Below are 18629 nucleotides of genomic sequence, written 5' to 3'. Positions count from 1 at the left end.
TGCAGAGTGCCTCTGGCAAGTGCTAAGCACCTACAATTCCCATTTTTAATTTATTATTATTATTTGTTGTACAATACTGAAGTTAGGGCCTGATCCAACACTCACAGACAGCAGTGGGAGCCTTTACATTGACTTTAATAAGCATCTGATCAGGCACCTAGAAAGGGAGGACCCAATCCTGCAAACATTTATGCACATGCTTATCTTTAATACCAGAAGTTGTTTTCTTGAAATCATGGTAGCAAAGTTAAACCCTTACGTAAGTGTTTGCAGGCTTATGGCATAAAATGAATTTAGCTTGCAGGATTGGGTCCAGACAACAGCAAGGTGGGGCAGAATAGGCTGTCAGATGAGAAAAGAGATGACAGCTAGTAAGAAGGAGAAGTGGGATGGTAAAAAAGGATGAGACAGGAATAGAGAAGCAGAAAGTAAAGACAGGAGATGGGAAACAGGAGACAGATGAGAAAGGGGAGGGGGAAGAATAAACTGCAGTTTATATAACAGTAACTTAAATGTAAATGAATCGTTTTCTGATTCCAGATTTGTTTCCATAGGTGAAGTAAATGATGAGAATTCCTTACTTTCTACAGAAATCAGTAGCATGCTATAGAAATTCTACTCTATAGAGAGTCTCTACAGAATTGGGCCAGTTCCCTATAGAAAATGGAATTCTACAGCAGAAGTCTGTGAGAATAGGGAGGAGAGAAAGAAAAGGCAGAGGGGCGAAAATCAATCTGACCACAGGGGGCAATGAATGACATGTACCACCCTGACACACGCACATACACACCACAATCAGAGTTGTAGAACTTCCTTCAACAAGTTGCTTTTAGGCTTTGTGGGTTGTGAGCTTGCACTGTTGCAGAAGAAGAAAAGAAATGCTGAATGGACATACAAGCTTATGTTTGCCCAGCTGACAATGCAAACTGAGGGCCGCTCCTCAGGTCTCATTTATCACAGGGCTTTCTGCCTTCCTTGGGACAGAATGAATGGCTTTCCAAGGGGATTTCCATGGCTTTGGAAGAAATAGGACTGCCAACTTTCTAATCGCACAAAACCGAACACCCTTGCCCCACCCCCTTCCCCGCCCCTTCCCTTCCCTGAGGCCTTGCCCCTTCTCTAAGGCCCCACCCCCATTCACCCTATCCCCACCCTCACTCACTTTCACTGGACTGGGGCAGGGGGTTGGGGTGTGGGAGGGGGAGAGGGCTGGGGGTGCGGGTTCCAGGGTGGGGCTCCAAGTTGGGACAGGGGGTTGCGGTGCGGGAGGGGGGTAGAGCTCTGGCTGAGGGTGCAGGCTCTGGGGTGAGACAGGGGACGAGGGGTTTGGGGTGCAGGAGGGGGCTCCGGGCTGGGACTGAGGGGTTGAGAGTGCAGGAGGGGGCTCAGGGCTGGGGTAGGGGGTTGAGGTGTGGGAGGGGGTGCAGGCTGTGGCTGGGGGCATGGGCTCTGGGGTGGGGCCAGGGATGAGGTGTTTGGGGTGCAGGAGGGGGCTCTGGGCTGGGGCTGAGGGGTTCGGAGTGCAGGAGAGGTGCTCAGGGCTGGGGTAGGGGGTTGGTGTGTGGGAGGGGGTGAGGGCTCTGGAAGGGAGTTTGGATGTGGGAGGGGGTTCAGGGCTGGGAGTGTGGGGTATGGGCTTGGGGGGGGATTAGGATTGGGAGGGAGTTCTGACCTGGGACAGGGGGTTGGGGTGGGCTCTGGGAGGGAGTTAGGGTGCAGGAGGGGGCTCAGGGGATTGTGATGTGGGAGGGGGTTTGGGGTGTGGGCTCCGGCCGGGCGGTGCTTATCTCAGGCAGCTCCCAGTCAGCAGCACAATGAGGCTAAGGCAGGCTCCCTGCTAGCCCTGGCTCCACGCGGCTCTTGGAAGTGGCAGCATGCCACCCCTCTGGCTCCTAGGGGTCAGGGGGCTCTGCGCGCTGCCCATGCCCACAAACACCACCCATGCCTGCAGGCGCTGCCCCCCCAACTCACATTGACCACAGTTCCCAACCAATGGGAGCTGCGGAGCTGGTGCTCAGGGCTGGGACAGTACACAGACCACTGTGGCCGTCCATGCACCTAGGAGCAGGACTTGCCGGCCACTCCCGGGAGCCACGTGGAACCAGAGCAGGCAGGGAGCCTGTCTTAACTCACTGTGCTAAGGACTTTTAGCGGCCTGGTCAGCACCGGTCAGAACCGCCAGGGTCTCTTTTTGACCAGGCATTCCAGTCAAAAACTGGACACTTAGTCACCCTAGGAAGAAAAGAGTGTTTTTATTTTGCTGTCAGAAACATTTAAAGAGACAGAAGCCCCCTGAGACCTATGTCTTTTAAAATTTGGCTACATTCAGAAAGAGGCCTAACAGAAACACCATCTCAGTGAATGTTTATTCTCTGTAAATGACTTCATTATCAAATTTGCTCAGTTCAAAGTGAGCGACACCTTTTTCTATCTATCAGCAAGCCATGCTGAACCCAATGAACCCTGCAGTCTAATACAGACCAAACTCCCTTACATGGGATTGAAGTTTAGCTTGTGTGAGGATTGAATGATCAGAGTCAAAGCCTGAAAATCAAGTGGGTTTTTTTCTGCTTCCCACAACACAAGTAATAAAGATTCTGTAGTGACAGAACTCAGATGGCAATTTTATTGTGATAAGGCAGAACATAACAGTATTTGCCAACCCCAAGCAATCAAAAATTGTGGTCCAGACCCACTAAAATCATGACATTTCCTTAAAAATCATGAGGTTTAAAAATAAAAATGTTGGGGGAGGGCGGTATTTGTCTTCTGATTTCTGAGGGATTTAAGCTACACTGAGGGTATGTCTACACTACCCGCCAGATCAGCGGGTAGTGATCGATCTATCATGGATCGATGTATTGCGTCCCGTCTAGACGCGATACATCAATCCCCAAACGCGCTCCCCATTGACTCCGGAACTCCACCAGGGTGAGAGGCGGAAGCGGAGTCAACGAGGGAGCGGAGGCCGTTGATCCCGCACCACGAGGACACGAAATAAGTCAAGCTAAGTTGATCTAAGATACATCGACTTCAGCTACGCTATTCTCGTAGCTGAAGTTGCGTATCTTAGATCGATCCCCCCCACACCTTCCAGTGTAGACCAGGCCTCAGTTCATGTTTTCAAGCTTCTCACCACAACCATGAGGGCTAAAAAGTTTTTTATGTCAATGAAAGCTGAGATGCTCATGCAATCTCTTGATTCCAGTAAGTGGGGTTTTAAGAATAAACCCCAAATCACAAGAGTTGCAATAAAATCCTGAAACTTAGTCACACTGATTAATATTATATAATAATAACATGACTTATTACTTAACAGATAGTAAAACACCAATAAGCTTGGCCCAATCCAAATGGCACTGACAGCTTCAGGTCCTGCTCCTGCAAGCTCATCTGAGTGGAAGGACTTGTGTGCCTGCATGGAGCCCCACTGAAGTAAGGATCCACCCATGCAGAGCAGTTTGCAGGACTGGGGCCTACGAATACAACTTATTATGCAATTATTTTGTGCTGACAGTAGTCAGCATGTTTTTGTAGCAAAATAAGCAGAAATGGCTCTGAAGACAAATCAAGGAATAGATATGGGCAGTAGATATATAAAAAAGCCGTTCTCCTACCACTTTTCTAAGCGTCACAGCAGTCTACCGCTGAATGATTGTTCTCCACTGATCAGAATGGAATGTTGGGACATTTTTTCCTACAAATGTCTCAGGGACGCCATCACACATGATTCCAGATAAACCTCCATGTATAAAAATACCATCATGTACGTTAATGAGCAGAAATTACTGACAGAATGTCTACCCCAGGGGGTCCAGTTCCCAGGTAAGGAGTTTGTCTCAGTGCTATTGTGGCAGCTCTATTAGCAGAATGCAGCAAGGTCACTGGTATAACTTGCCCTCAGTTCACAAATTTCCATTTCAGACTCTCTGTCTCTGTCTTGGTTTCGGTCTATTTACTCGGAGCCATTTCTTAACAATGTCTAATTTCCTCAAGGAATCCCTCTGAGTCCATTCTCTCAGATATGCTGCCATATCTTTTTTTTAAATCACTGAAAGGCACAAATATCCTTCCTGAGCTTTATAACCATCTAGCTTGATTATAGACATGAATTTCAGTTACCATACATTTCTGCACCACAGGGGTTCCAAAAGTGCAGCCTCGGGGGATCTAAAGTGTGGCTCCCTAACCGTCTTCACCCACAAGATGAGGGTAAAGTAGATTGATACTGTTTTTTTTTACCACTAATAAGCACAATCAACAAGCTTTTTTTTTTATCATGGACGATACAAGCTATGGGAATTGTGGTGCATTCATTTTTTATTTATATCACTGCACATGCAAATTAGATGCATCCCTCAGGTGTCTGGCAAGTTGCCAGTGTCTGGCCATTGGTGTCACAAAATTTGCACATCTCTAATAAATAGAAAGCTTTATGTTGCTGTTTTGTAGCAGTTTCCTCCAGGTTGTCTGATTTTCTAAGGTGGGGAACTAGGCTTAATTAAATTAGGATTCAGTCCTTTATTGAAAATAAAAAGAGCCAGTCCTTTCTCTTTCTCACTTTATAAGGATACACAACCCAAGCAGAGGTGCCTTAATCCCTCTGTAATGAGGAGCAGGATCAACCCTTCATCAGGCAAATAAAAGACTATGGAATGGACTTTGGAACAGGAGCCATAAAGAAATGTATCAGTGTTTCTTGGAGAGAGAGCGCATTATTAGCACACAGATCTAGCGATGCCACTTGTAAATAGCCTCTCAAAAATCACTGAGAGTCTGGAGTGTTAAACTAAAGAGGATCACAAAGCCCAGTCAGGGGGAATGTTATATTAAGATCTCACAGTAACTTGCCTCACCTTTCTGGTAATCGGTTCCCAATCTAACCCGTCTCCTGAGTTTAGGTTACAAACCTCAATAACTCTGTGGCAGTCTTGACAGCAATTAACATTACTCAGCAGCCAGCTGGGTTTTAAAATCTCCCTTCCAAGTGATCTTGTTACCTAGGTTTTAAAGACAGCATGACATGGTCATTTTGTATCTAGGGACCTGATCCTGCACTTTTGAAATCAATAGGAGTTTTACTATTGACTTCCATGGAAGCAGGAGCAGACCCCAGGAAAGCAATCCTACAAGCAAGTAACACAATAGTAAACTGCTGACTGTTTCCCAAATCCCAAAGTGTTTTCCTACCTGGCTTTGATATTGTTATGGGAAGCAGAGGATGGAGGAGGGTTGCCCAAAGGTAACTTCTGAGAGCTTTTCCTCCACAATTAACCCCCCTTTTTCCTCCAGATTATTTATTTTTGCATATTATGCACATGTATCACAACAGTGTATTTCAGTGTTTCTCTTACCCTACTATTGGAGCACTCAGACTTCAAAAGCCCATGGGAGTCTCCTAAACTCCTAGCGTTTAAAACCAACAAACAATGGTTTTGTTTGAAAATAACTAGCTGCTGTTGGACTCTCACATCACTTTCAAACCCAGCCAACAAATTCCCAGCTCATTTGTTATAAGGGCTCTACTGTCAGAGTCAGAACCACTGCCATGAAAGTGGCGGGCAGTGCAGGGTCCTAAGCACAATGGGGTTTGATTAGTAAGATTGAATTAATGTAAAAATGAAAACACGATTTTTGGAAAAAAATGTTTCTCTGTAGTGTTTCTTCTTGCACACTGTTCCCCTAAAATTTACACAGTGTATTTATTGGTTTACACACGTTAGAGATGGGAAAGACTTACTACTTCTAGTGACTCCATTCTCCCACTTAACCAACACAGGATTGTTCTCTACAGCAGTGGTTCTCAACCTTTTGGGGCTCAGGACCCATTCAAAATGTTTATGGCCTATCGCGACGCAGTAAATAGTCTAGGGGTGGAGGCCTGGGGTGGTTTCGATTGAATCCCACCCCCCCGGGGGGGATGGGATTGGGTCCTGCACACCACTCACCCCACAGTAGCGGCTCCTGTGCTATGGGGCTGGCTGGGCTTGGCTCTCTGCTCCAGGCATTGCAACCTCCAGGGCTGCTGCGCCTCTCAGGTTTGGCCCCACCTCCCTCACTAGACCAAATTTGTGTGAGTGGACCAGGGCCGGCTCCTGGAACAAGCAGAGGAAGCAGGTGCCTGGGGCGGCCAATAGAAAGGGGCGGCAGTTTGTCTGTTGCTGGGGCAGCACGTCCAGGTCATCATTGTTGGCACTTCAGCGGCAGCTCAGTCGGCCCGCTTGAGTCTTTGGTGGCAATTCAGCAGCAGGTCCTTCACTTCCTGGCTTCTTCTCTGGCGGCACTTCAGTGGCAGCTCAATCGGGTTTTTCTTTTTTTTTCTTTTTCTTTTTTTCTTCTTTTTTTTCCTGCTGATTGGGGCGGCAAAAAAGCTGGAGCCAGCCCTGGATCTGACTCATGGGATTGCGGTGCCACTCACTCAAATTTGGCCTACCTGGACTCTCATCATCATGACCTGAGTGGTGCTGGGACCCCAGAGGTTGCAGTGCCTGGAGCAGGAAGGCAAAACCAGCCAGTCCCATGGGACTGGAACCACAGGAACTGCCATGTGACCCTTTGAAACATTCTGGTGACCCAGTTTGGGGTCCTGACCCACGGGTTGAGAAACCCTGCTCTAGAGAATATTCTTGAGTTGTCCAGTCTAGTTGGGAGGCAACATGGTCTAGTTGAAAGGGCACTGAACTAATAGTCAGGAGATCTGTGTTCTCTTCTCAACTCTGCAGCTGACCTGCCATCCTTTGTCTGTCTTCTCTATTTAGATTGAAAGTTTTTCAGGGCAGGAGCTGTCTGTTACTATGTGTCTATACAGCACCTGGAACAATGGGGCCCTGTTCTTGGTTGAGGCCTCTAAGTGCAATACAAATAATAATAATAATAATTAATAATAATAGCTTTAAATGACTCAGGTATTAGGGCTTCCACCACTTCCCTTGGGAGATTATTCTACACTCTAAGAGATCTCATTCTTAAGAATTTTCTTCCTGATGTTCAACCAAGATCTGGCTTTGGCTTAATTTTATGTCACTGTTTTGGGGTGGGTTTTTTTTGAGGTGGGGGGGTTTAGATGATTTTTTGGTCAGTATTCTTAAAGCACAGTAATACTGACTATTTCTTGTATGTGTGTGTGTGTAACTCTTGTAGTTTGGTTGTAAGAAATTTCCATTAAAAGTAAACAGGGGGGAAAAACAAAACTCCAAAATAACTTGCTGCATGATGAACGCTTCTTAAGGAATTCCCAGACTTCTCCAACAGGTGAAGAGCAGGGCTTCAGCCTCATCTCTTCCCCCACTTTCCCCCCCCCCCAAAAAATGTACAGACGGCATACAGGCTTTTCAGTATAACTGCAAAATGTGGCAGGTCTGATTCTGATCTCACATCAGTTTTACACTGTAAACAGCAAGATGAGGCCTGGCATGTATTAGCTGCTTACATATCATGAAAGTTTATTGACTTTGGGGGAGTCCCCCTTTCTGAGTGGGTAGACTGGCTAGGATGAGCATGATGAGAGAGAAAGGAAGTGGAGCCCTCTACACACTGACCAGGGAGCCCAGCAGTTACATTTTGTACTATGCAGTGCATTTGGAGAGTCAAGTGCTGATTCTGAGCGCAGTCCTGTGCTTCCAGATCAAGCAGGTAGTGGGAACGTTGTAGATCTGACATGCTCAGTTTTGGAGGGAGACAGATGAAGTATTTCTCACTGATAGCATAGAAGCCCCCTATTCACTGATATGGGTGGAGGCAGCAGTGCTCTGCAGCAAGCCCCAAGGGCTGATTTCTCCATTGCTCTCTGGCCCCTAGAAAATACCCTCAGCACAGAAGGCCACACAGGTCAGCATACAGGGGAGGTTGGAGGTGGGCCAAGAGGAAACAGCTGTGGCCAAAGCATTGCCTGCACACCAGCTATTATTCGAGGGGGCCCTCATCTACACTGGGAGCAAGGCAGGTCCCCAGGTGGGCCCAGAATGCAATGGTAGTTTGAAGCCACCTTTCCCCTGAACTTTGCTATGCTGAGCTGAGTGCAGAAATGGAGTACCAGAGAACTGGTCCCTAATTCCTATCCCTGGCTAGAAAACTCTGCTAAAAGGATGGATTGATTCATACCTACTGCAGACGGTGTATCCTGGTACAAAGGAGGTCAAAGGTCCCAAAGGAAAAGCACCACAATCACCTCCTCCATAGACCTGAACATTGTTCTTGACTGGAGGTTTAGAATTTTCCACAAGAAGCCCTTGCTGCCAAGAGTAAGTAAAAGGACAAAAGCACTCCAGGTGTAATGTGGAGTTGGGGAGATCTCAGTGGCAATCCATTCCTTCATGACTTGGGCCTGATTTTCAAAGGGACTAAACATGTCACAGTTCCATTGAGTTCAAATGGAGTTGTGAATGCTCAACATTTCTGAAAATCAGGCTTCAGGTATGTCAAGTTGGATACCCAAAAGCTGAGATACCTCAAGTAGGTTGACCATAGGTCCCATTTTGGCCGGGACAGTCCCTTTTTTAAGCCCTGTCCCAGCTGTTCTGACTTTTTTGGCAAAAGTGGGCATTTGTCCCCTTTGCTCTTGGCAATTTGATCAGTTGACAAGAGCAAAAGGGACAAGTGCCCACATTTGTCAAAAAAGTGGGGTGTAGAGCGAAGGAATGTGCGGGGGCTGACCAGTGATGCCAGCCTGGCGTGGGGTGGGAGGCAGAGCTGGAGCGACCAGTGACAGCATTGTGTGTGCAGGGGAGGTGGGCAGGGGTGAGCAGTTCGGGCCAACACCATGGCGGGAAGAACTTGGGTCAGCCCCATGTGGTGTCCTGTTTTCCCTTTGGGAAATATGGTCACCCTATACCTCAAGCCTCTATCCACTTTTAAAAATATTGGCCTTGACTTTTTGGTGCCTCAGTTTCCCCACCTGTAAGAATGGGAATAATAATTATTAGAGCTGTCAAGCGATTAAAAAAATTAATCACAATTAATCGTGCTATTAATTGCACTGTTAAACAATAATAGAATACTATTTATTTAAATATTTGTGACTGTTTTCTACATTTTCAAATATATTGATTTCAATTACAACACAGAATACAAAGTGTACAGTGCTCACTTTATATTTATTTTTATTACAAATATTTGCACTGTAAAAAAAAAGAAATAGTATTTTTCAATTCACCTATTACAAGTACCATAGTGTAATCTCTTTATCATGAAAGTTGAACTTACAAATGTAGACTTGTATGTAAAAAAACCCTGCATTCAAATATAAAACAATGTAAAATTTTAGAGCCTGCAAGTTCACTCAGTCCTACTTCTTGTTCAGCCAATTGCTCAGACAAATAAGTTTGTTTACATTTGCAGAAGATTATGCTGCCCACTTCTTGTTTACAGTGTCATCTGAAAGTGAGAACAGGCATTTGCATGACACTGTTGTAGGCGGCGTTGCAAGATATTTACGTGCCATATGTGCTAAAGATTCATATGTCCTTTCATGCTTCAAACACCATTCCAGGGGACATACATCTATGCTGATGATGGGTTCTGCTCGATAACAATCCAAAGCAAACGCATGTTCATTTTCATTATCTGAGTCAGATGCCACCAGCAGAAGGTTGATTTTCTTTTATGGTGGTTTGGGTTTTGTAGTTTCCGCATCGGAGTGTTGCCCTTTTAAGACTTCTGAAAGCATGCTAAACATCTCATCCCACTCAGATTTTGGAAGGCACTTCAGATTCTGAAACCTTGGGTCAAGTGCTGTAGCTATCTTTAGAAATCTCACACTGGTACCCTCTTTGTGTTTTGTGAAATCTGCAGTGAAAGTGTTCTTAAAATGAACATGTGCTGGGTTATCAACTGAGACTGCTATAACATGAAATATATGGCAGAATACGGGTAAAACAGAGTAGGGGACATACAATTCTCCCCCAAGGAGTTCAGTCACAAATGTAATTAATGCATTATTTTTTTAACAAGCGTCACCAGCATGGAAGCATGTCCTTTGGAATGGTGGCCGAAGCATGAAGGGGCATACAAATATTTAGCATATCTGGCATGTAAATACCTTGCAGTGCCAGCTACAAAAGTGCCATGCAAATGCCTGTTCTCACTTTCTGGTGACACTGTAAATAAGATTAGGGCAGCATTATTTACTGTAAATGTAAACATGCTTGTTTGTCTTAGCGATTGGCTGAACAAGAAGTAGGGTTAGGGTGACCAGATGTCTCGATTTTATAGGGACAGTCCCGATGTTTGGAGCTTTTTCTTATATAGGCTCCTATTACCCTCCATCCTCTGTCCCGATTTTTCACACTTGCTATCTGGTCACCCTAAGTAGGATTGAGTGGACTTGTAGGCTCTGAAGTTTTACATTGTTTTGTTTTTGAGTGCAGCTATGTAACAAAATCTACATTTGTAAGCTGCACTTTCACAACAATGAGATTGCACTTCAATACTTGTATGAGGTGAATTGAAAAATATTATTTCTTTTATCATTTTTACAGTGCAAATATTTGCAATAAAAAATAATAGACACTGATTTGAATTACAACATAGAATACAATATGTATGAAAATGTACAAAAACATCCAACATTTCAGTTGGTATTCTATTGTTTAATAGTGCAATTAAAACTGATTAGTTTTTTTATCGCGAATAATTTTTTTAGTTAATTGCGTGAGTTAACTGCGATTAATCAACAGCCCTAATATTTAAGCCTCTTTCCATAGTGCTTTAACATCCTTGGATGATTGCGAGGTATTACCATTATTGTAGCAACCCTCCTAGCTTGATGTCATCCCCATATCTCATAAATTTACTCTCTGCTCCATTAGCCAAGTCATTAATGAAAAATAAGGAGTAGTACCTGACCTAGGACTGACCCTTGTGGGGCCCCGCTAGATACACCCTCCCAGTTCCATAGGGATGGTCTTTCAACCACTGGTGCACCCCACTTTATACTGTAGTAGTTTTAGCTAGACCACGTTTCCCTGCTTTCCTTATGAGCCCGTCATGAAGGACCGTGTCAAAGCCCTTATCATAAGCCTTCCTTGCCCTGCACCCCTCGGGCTAGCTGTAACACCAGACGGCCGGCCAAGCCGGAGCCTCCCTTCGCCAGCCCTGCTGTGCACTGTGCGCTTCATGAGGGGCTGGGGATTTGCCCTCCCTCCCTTACTCTGGTGTACATGGAAGGCCGCACATTAGCGCCTGTCCCTGCTGCTGCGGCAGCGCTGGGGGTGGGGGGGGGGGGCGCTCTTTCCGTATTGGCCGTACGTCACTGGGGGCGGGGCTCCTATCAGCTGTTTGGGGCATGCCAGGAAGCAAGTGTATTTTGGAAACAATGCGGCGCGGCGGCGCCTGAGGCTGCAGCTTGGGGACTCCTCGCTCCGCCCGGGCTCGGCGCCCGCGTCCGTCCGTCCTCCCGCCCGCCCTCCCGGCGGTGCCCTGCCTCGCCTCAGGTAAGTGCCCGCCGGGCCGGGGGCTCCTGCCAGCCGCGTCCCCACTGCGGGCATGGAGCGCAGCGCGCCCCAGCTCTGCCACGGGAGGCGCTCCCGGGCGGGCCAGTCAGGAGGCCCCTTTGCACCCCGTGCTCCCCGGCTCCTGCCCTCCCCGTGGGGCAGAGACCCCGCACGCTCATGGCAGCGGCTCCGGAGCTGCTGCTGCTGCAGGGGGGCTCAGTCCCGGCGGGCACTGACCTAGCAGCCCGCCCCTGGTCCAGGCGGGCTTGGCTGGAAGGGGGCTGTGGATCAGGAGCCTTAGGGCGGTGGGGAGAGAGCGAGCCTGTGGCAGCTTCTCTCTCTGGTGTCTTTTGGCTGGGCTCGGGGCCGAAATCGAGCCATCCCGGTTGCAGCAGCTTGTGCCATAGGGCCAGGAGTCAGGTAGGGACTGAGAAAGGTCGGGACCTCCACTTAGACCCATGGGGTTTGCAGTTACCCGCCTAGAGCGACTGCCTCCTGTTCTCCCCGGTCTTGGTCCTGGAGTGGAGACCCCGACTCTCATCACCTCGGCATGGAGAAATCTGCTCTCTGCTCGTACCATTTAGTTCTAGTTCACTATGCCGAGTGACCCTCTCCCCCATCCAGGAAATGGCTTCCCCCGTCTGTATCAGGGAGATGTTTATATTGTCCCCAACTGAGCCTGGGTGACATCTGTTTCTCTCTGCTCTGTGAGCTAATGAACCCCAAACTAGTGAGGGGGAAATCTTCTCGCCTGTTACTCTCGGACTATAAACTGGTAACTGGCAGAGTCATTAGATTGCCGGGAACTAAAGGGAAAAGATATTTATCATAAAATCATATATCTCTAAAGCAGTTCATCCCCTGCCTGAAGGGGCTCCCCACATCTTACCGTTGTTTTATATCCTTTCATTGTACTGTCTCTGCAGCTGAATTCTACTCCGGTAAAATAAGCCCCTCCTTCCACCAGAAAAAATATTTGCAGTATCCTCAGTTAGTCCTAATCAACATGGTATCTGATTTACTTAAAATAAATAAAACTCCTCTTCTGTTGAGTTTCCTCAGCCTAATGTGATCACTTCCTTATAGTTAGATTCATGCAAGTAACTGTTGAAAAATACGTGTGCCTCTTTGGCAGTGAGCTAATTCAGTGTGTTGCTCACAGAGCAATTATTCAGGCACTTGCCAAAGGCAGAAACTTTAAAAATTGGTGATTTGCATAAATGTTAATAATCATAAAGAAACAAGTTAGTGCTAGCATTATTCCAAAGCATATTGCTTTTTGGAAACAGTTACCTGAAGTGCCTGTATAAGACAGTGCCTCGTACGTACAATGCTGAGTACATTTGTGATGCTAGAAATTATGGTAGCGTCCAATAGCCCAGATAATGTTTTCCACTATTGAATCTCTTCTGGGGTTTAAAGTTTCTGTTTTAAATCCTGCTGGACTCAAACGTTGTATTTAAGTCCTCTGCACAGGTATAACTTTGCAGTATGTAAGCCCACAAAGGGAAGGAAATGAAGGAAAGGAATCTGGTAGTCCTAAACTTAGACCAGCCAACTTTGTTTTGGGAAGCAGGCAGAGGCATGTGTATGTTGAACCTTCCCTCTGTTTTTCCTGTCTGCTCATCTTGAGAGTAGCCTCTGAAACTGTAATGTATAAGAATTCCACTGTCAGTGTGCTCAGGCTTTCTCAGATGGCAGGTTTTCTTGTTTCCTCAGGAGAATGCAGTAGGCAGATTGAAGGTATGATACTCTATGCATATGTGCTCCCACAGTCATAAACAACCCTAGCAAACTCTGATTTGTTTGATGCATCTCCCTTTGAGAAACTCTATTTTTGCCATTCTTGTTTTTGAAAGAGCTAGCAAACTTTATTTTGGGGTCATGAAGAAATTAAGTGGGTCTTAGGGTAGGTGATGCTCTGGACTTGTCAAACGTCTTGTTCTTCTATAGGCCTCAGAACAAAGCATGAGCTCATCTTGGCCCACCAGAATAGGATGTGGACTAAGATTTCTGACTGTTCTGAAGCCCCTTTTGTTAAATGTTTGGCCTACCTAGTAAACTTCCTGGCTTTGGGGTTTGTCACATTTAGCTTTTTGTACCAAATATAGCTATAGCTCTAGCTATTTTCATGCTATTTGCAGTTGTAATCTCTTTTTGAGGGTGGAAAAAAATATTCCTTCCCATCTCCTGTATCTTCTTTAGGACAATGGTGTCCTGAGTTCATATTTACATGGGAGGAGGTACACGTGGAGAACTGTGAGGGAAGTACTGGATAGATCATGTTAACAGTTGTCTTTTTATTTCCTTCAAGCCTAGGATTCCTTTTACCAGTCTGCCAGCCTGTTACGTTTTGGTCAAAACCAGAGCAAAGGAGAGTGAAGAGTTGAATTTCACTTCCTTGTTGAAAACTAGGTGAAAATCCTGGGGATGGATCTCTTAGGACACTGTCTTCAAATGGGGTTAGATGCACAGATAACAGGAAGGGATTGCTGGATTCATTGGCCAAGCTGCTTCTCCTTATCCTGTGTTAGCAGGAGCTCTAAAAGAGTGGTTTTCATTTTCCCACCCTCTTTTGCCTGGTGTTAGGATATAATGGGGCTCAGGAATATACTTTGACGTGTATAAAAGCCCTGCTTGAGATACTGACACGAGCAAATGCTAACTCCTGTAATTCTAGGGTGAACTAAAGGAAGGGTGTTTTGGGTAGATTCTGTAGTAGTGAGGGGTACATGGGGGTGGTGGGGCTGCATGAGTTTTGGGCATTTGCTTGGTTGGTTTGCAGGGCAGGGAATGAAGTAACCAGGGGTTATGGAGTGTTTGGCAGAAAGCAGTGTGAACTAGTCATATGATTTGATGACAAGTCTCTTCAGAGCATTTGGGTTACGCCAAATAGTAAATCAGAAGGCAAATATAAAAGATTCCCAAAAATGTGTGTGGGGGGGGTGGCTATGCAGGTTGGATTTGCTTTTTAAAACAATGTCCCTCTGTCTCACCATGACTATTATTTTATTTGCGGGGGGGGGGGGCAGGAGTGTCTTTAAGACTTCGAACCTTAGGTGGAGCCTTTTTAGCTTGCAGAGCTGTCTGTTCAAGGGCTGCAGAACTTGACCCACAAGGCCTTAATCATCAGCTTATTTCTGATCTTTTCAGGCCATGTAGACTGATTTTAGGAGGAAAGAGCTTAGGGAAATAGGGAGAACTGTGTGTTCCTGAATGGAATTGGAGGGAGAGTTATTCTAGTTGTATCTTAGCCATGTTCTCAAGTGTTCATTTGTTGCAGGAGCAATGGATCCCCCCAGCTACCTGGAAGAGGACTATTCCAGCCTGGACGGGCTGGACGATGACGTGTTTCACTCTGACTTTGGACTCACAGGTCAGCCTGGTGAGATGACCCCTCCTGGCATTTTCACACAGAACCAATCCTACAGCTGTCTCCTGGGGAGGTTTCAACTGTTCCCCCTCACACACTGCTGTGGTCCAGGTATCAGGCATGCTGAGCAGCAGGACAAGGCAACCCAAACACTCAGTCCATCCTCTTCCACTCAAGATGTCATGTTGCCATGTGGAGTCACTGAAGAGCCCCAGAGACTCTTCTATGGTAAGAGCACTCCAGCATCACTAGTTTTGCAGAAGGGAAAACTGCCCCTCTAGTGCTTCCGCTCTACCCCCCCCCCCCCACTGGACAAGAGATGGTTACTTCTGCTGCTGCTATTCTGCTACACCTCGAAGAAAGACAGCTCTCTCTGCTTCTCACCCTTGCCTACTCGCTGCAGGAGCTGTCCCTTTGCTCTCTGCTTCCTCCATCCTTTAAACACCAGCTCCTTTCCCCCCCAACTCCATTATAGAGTAGTTGAAGTTATTGCTAGACACTTACAGCAGCACTTAAAACTGAGACCCTCCCGCAGGCTTCAGAGGGTGATTGAGTGCTTCCCTCACCCCAGTGCATATGCTGCTGATTTGCCTGCAAAGAGTTAAACCTTCCCTTTCTCCAGGCCACCCAGGTGAATCTTCACATGTGGATGGGACTGCATGAATATTGTCAGTGCAGAGACGGTAAACACAGAGGTTCAAATGTTGTGGATCTTTTGTTGGGCTCTTTGCTGGAGAAAAAAGTTGTCAGATAAATAACATGAACAAGCAGTTTTGCAGTGGTAAAGTGGTAATTGGCCTGAATTTCTGTTAAAGCTGAATTGGAGACATGAATCATTCCTCACTTACTTTTCAGGTTAATAATAAAAAAAAAAAAGCAACAGACACCCCCTCCCCCGCAAACTTTGAGTCAAATTCTGCCTTTGGATTCTCACATGTGGCACCTGTTATAATGAAGAGCAGTGCATGTGTACCCCAAGGTGAAACTTGGTCCTAAATGCTGAGCAGTTGTGAGTGAAGCCTGATTTGGAAGCTGCAGCAAGGGTTATACCAGGAGATTATTGACAGAGACATAGGAAGGACATAGGTACTCATAAGTGTAAGACTGTCATTCCAGATAAAATCCCAACATTGACTGAACTATAAACAAGCCTGATCCATGTGTGAGAGCTTTCCCTATCTCAATGTGGTTTCTTTCTTTCAGGTCACTCGGTTATGGGAGGAACATAATACACTCTGCTGGATCAATGTAAATCTACTTAAAACTCTGAGTGAATGTTTTACTGAATACTTAGCGTGATTAGTCATTGTTTAGGCTGCAGAAACTGGACTTTAGCCTGAGTCAGAAGTTTGCAATTACACAGGTTTTCCTTCAGATGTGAGAAGGGGAACAAGTCTTTACGCTGGGAGACTGAGCCATTGAGCCTTCTCATCTCTAATGTCTTGCAGGGAATGCTGGGTACCGTTTACATGTCCCCCCAGTTGGCTTTGCATTGAATCCGCACCTCCAAGAGGAGCCTCGGGAAGGTCAACGGGAAGCACGTGCTGAGGTTCAGATTGCACGGAAGTTACAGTGCATTGCAGACCAGTTCCACAGGCTCCACATACAGAGGGTAGGCGCTCTTTCTGGGGGGAGAAGGGGATTTGGTTATCCAGGTATGGTATCCAGCAGCCTCCGGCTCAGCTGATCCTTCACCTCACATCTCTGTGTAGTCATTGTCTATGCTGAATACACACTTGCGCCACTCTGTTGTGGCTAGGTTCTGCACTGTGAGCCAATCCTAATCGGTGTCTGTCATATTTTAGCTAACTTCCACCTAGCAAAAGGCAACTGTATGACACCATTCCACCCTGCCTTCTAATCTCTGAGTAGAAGAGAACTAGAAGTCCCTAATCACCCAGGGTTTAGAATTGGCATATCCAAAGTGCTGCCCAGCACTGCCCTCCTCTTTGATGGGGAGGTAGCTAGCAGAGTGCACAGGCTCTAACGTGCAATACCTCACTGTGATTTGAGCAGACTTCCACTCAGATCAAGGAGTGCTACATGCTGGGACCTGTAGCTGCTGATGCCCTCCTGTGGGCTTCAGAGAGCGAATGCTTCCCTCACCCCAGTGGAGTCATTTAAAGATGGGTGCTGTTTTCATCTTACTCAAGTTAGGTGAGGAACTTAGGTCCTGGAGAATTGCTGGGTTGGCCCTCGGTTGGGCAAATTTTGGGTGCGCTTAACTTATGGAGATGTTTTCTTCTCATCACCCAACAGCAGAATTATTAAGGGAATGTTCTAGAAAGATCAACTGAAGAAATGTGAAAATTGGCTGTCTGGACTGTGGGATGTCATTCTGACATCAGAAATACCATATCACAAGTTATTTTTGTGACTTGTTTGTTTATTCCTGCTCTCCCTCCTGCCGCACCCCCCCCCCAATGGCACTCTCTTACTAGCTGTCCCTGTCTCACTGTAGCTAGCTTCTTACAGCAAAGAGAAGATTAACAATCTTTGCTGTCAGGAGTCCTGAAGGGAAGCAGTGGAACTGGTTGTAACTTGACCCTTTCCATCTGGGGAGTGTAGCTATCCGATGCCTTTGTCAGGGAAATGCATCCAAGAATGCCCCCCTCAAAAAAAAAAGAAATAGAAAATCTTGGTCTGTTCCCTCCCCTCTCCCCCAGGGAAGAAGTGTGTGCTGCTATGGCACTGAGAGAGCCATGTGACTGACTGCAGTGCAGGACAGGCACGGAGACTGACTGAGCCAGGAGAATCGCGTGTCAGCCAAGCATGTGGGAGAGTTAGTAAACAAAAGCATCCGTCTGCACTACCAGCTCCTGCAGCCAGCCAAGGAGGAGCTCCTGTGTCTTTGTTTGAACTGGAAGGACAGTCAGTTGAAAAGGAGGGGGAGCTGTTCAACCATTTAAAAAACAAAACCAAAAACAGGTGTGAAAAATCTCAGCCAGTGGTTCTGCAGGACTTGACGTTGGGATGGGTATAGGCATTTAGAACTGCTCAGAGATTCTTTTTCTTGGGAGGGAGGTAGTACTGAGCCCTTGTGTTAATGTGGAGCTGTACCTCAGGACACTAAAACTCTGTGGTCCATCTGTGCCAATGCAGTCTCTTCCCTACTGACCCTGCGTGGAGGACTTCCTTTGGCTGTTGGCACAATCCACAAAAACAGTCCTGTGCTCTTCTGTGCCTGCTGTTTAAATGGCAGTCAGTGCCTAGAGACACATGAATTAGCTTATGATGGGCTATGGTTTGTCCTTTGGGGCAGCAGTAGGGGCAATCTCTGAGAACAGGAAACCTGAGCTGCCATTTACCTGTAAAGATTCTTTTTTTCTATGAAGCTAACCCCAAAACTGGGTGCCCCATTTCAACAACTCAGAGTCTTGGTCACAGACCACGATTCCAGGGTTATAACAGGAAACATTTAGAATATCATAGTCACCACCACACCTCCTGAACACCTGGAACAAAAAATAGGACTAGCGGCCAATGGGACATTCCTCCAACAGATATGAATGTCTGGTGGATCCTGAGCTGGCAAAATATGTGCTAGTTGCTGCACTAGTATGTAGGAAAAATGTCCAGTGCTGGAGTTACTTGTCCTGTTAGCTGTTTGGCATATTCAGGCTTTTTATGCCTTAATTTGATGCAGTGATATATTTAAATAAAATAATTGCATCTTCATCCCCAGTACGGAGTTAGAACAATGATGTAATCTTATGTAGCACTTCATAGTTTTACTCTTCAAAGTGCTTATGAAATGTGGGCTACTATAGAAAATATTTCCACATGCAGGCTCTGCTACTTAGAATTGCTATGGTCAGTCCATGCTT

At 46.3% G+C, this 18629-nt stretch overlaps 1 protein-coding gene across 5 annotated transcripts in view; it reads left to right on the top strand.

Annotated features, from left to right (window-relative positions):
- Nucleotides 1–18629, top strand: part of BMF (Bcl2 modifying factor) — a 58292-nt gene that overhangs the window by 23155 nt on the left and 16508 nt on the right. For 2 of the 5 annotated variants that reach the window (XM_039538564.1, XM_039538562.1), the window contains 2 exons: nt 14713–15030; nt 16251–16414. In XM_039538564.1, the coding sequence (XP_039394498.1) occupies nt 14718–15030; nt 16251–16414 (477 nt within the window). In that variant the 5' untranslated portion in view covers nt 14713–14717. Of the gene's footprint in view, nt 1–11312; nt 11430–13802; nt 13845–14712; nt 15031–16250; nt 16415–18629 lie in introns of those variants that run through there. The other 3 variants (XM_039538566.1, XM_039538563.1, XM_039538565.1) reach the window with 3 other exon arrangements.

This window comes from Mauremys reevesii, linkage group 4, assembly GCF_016161935.1.
Source record: "Mauremys reevesii isolate NIE-2019 linkage group 4, ASM1616193v1, whole genome shotgun sequence".
NCBI lineage: Eukaryota > Metazoa > Chordata > Testudines > Geoemydidae > Mauremys > Mauremys reevesii.
Note: the sequence above shows the minus strand (reverse complement) of the source record. Positions and strands in the feature narration are given on the sequence as shown.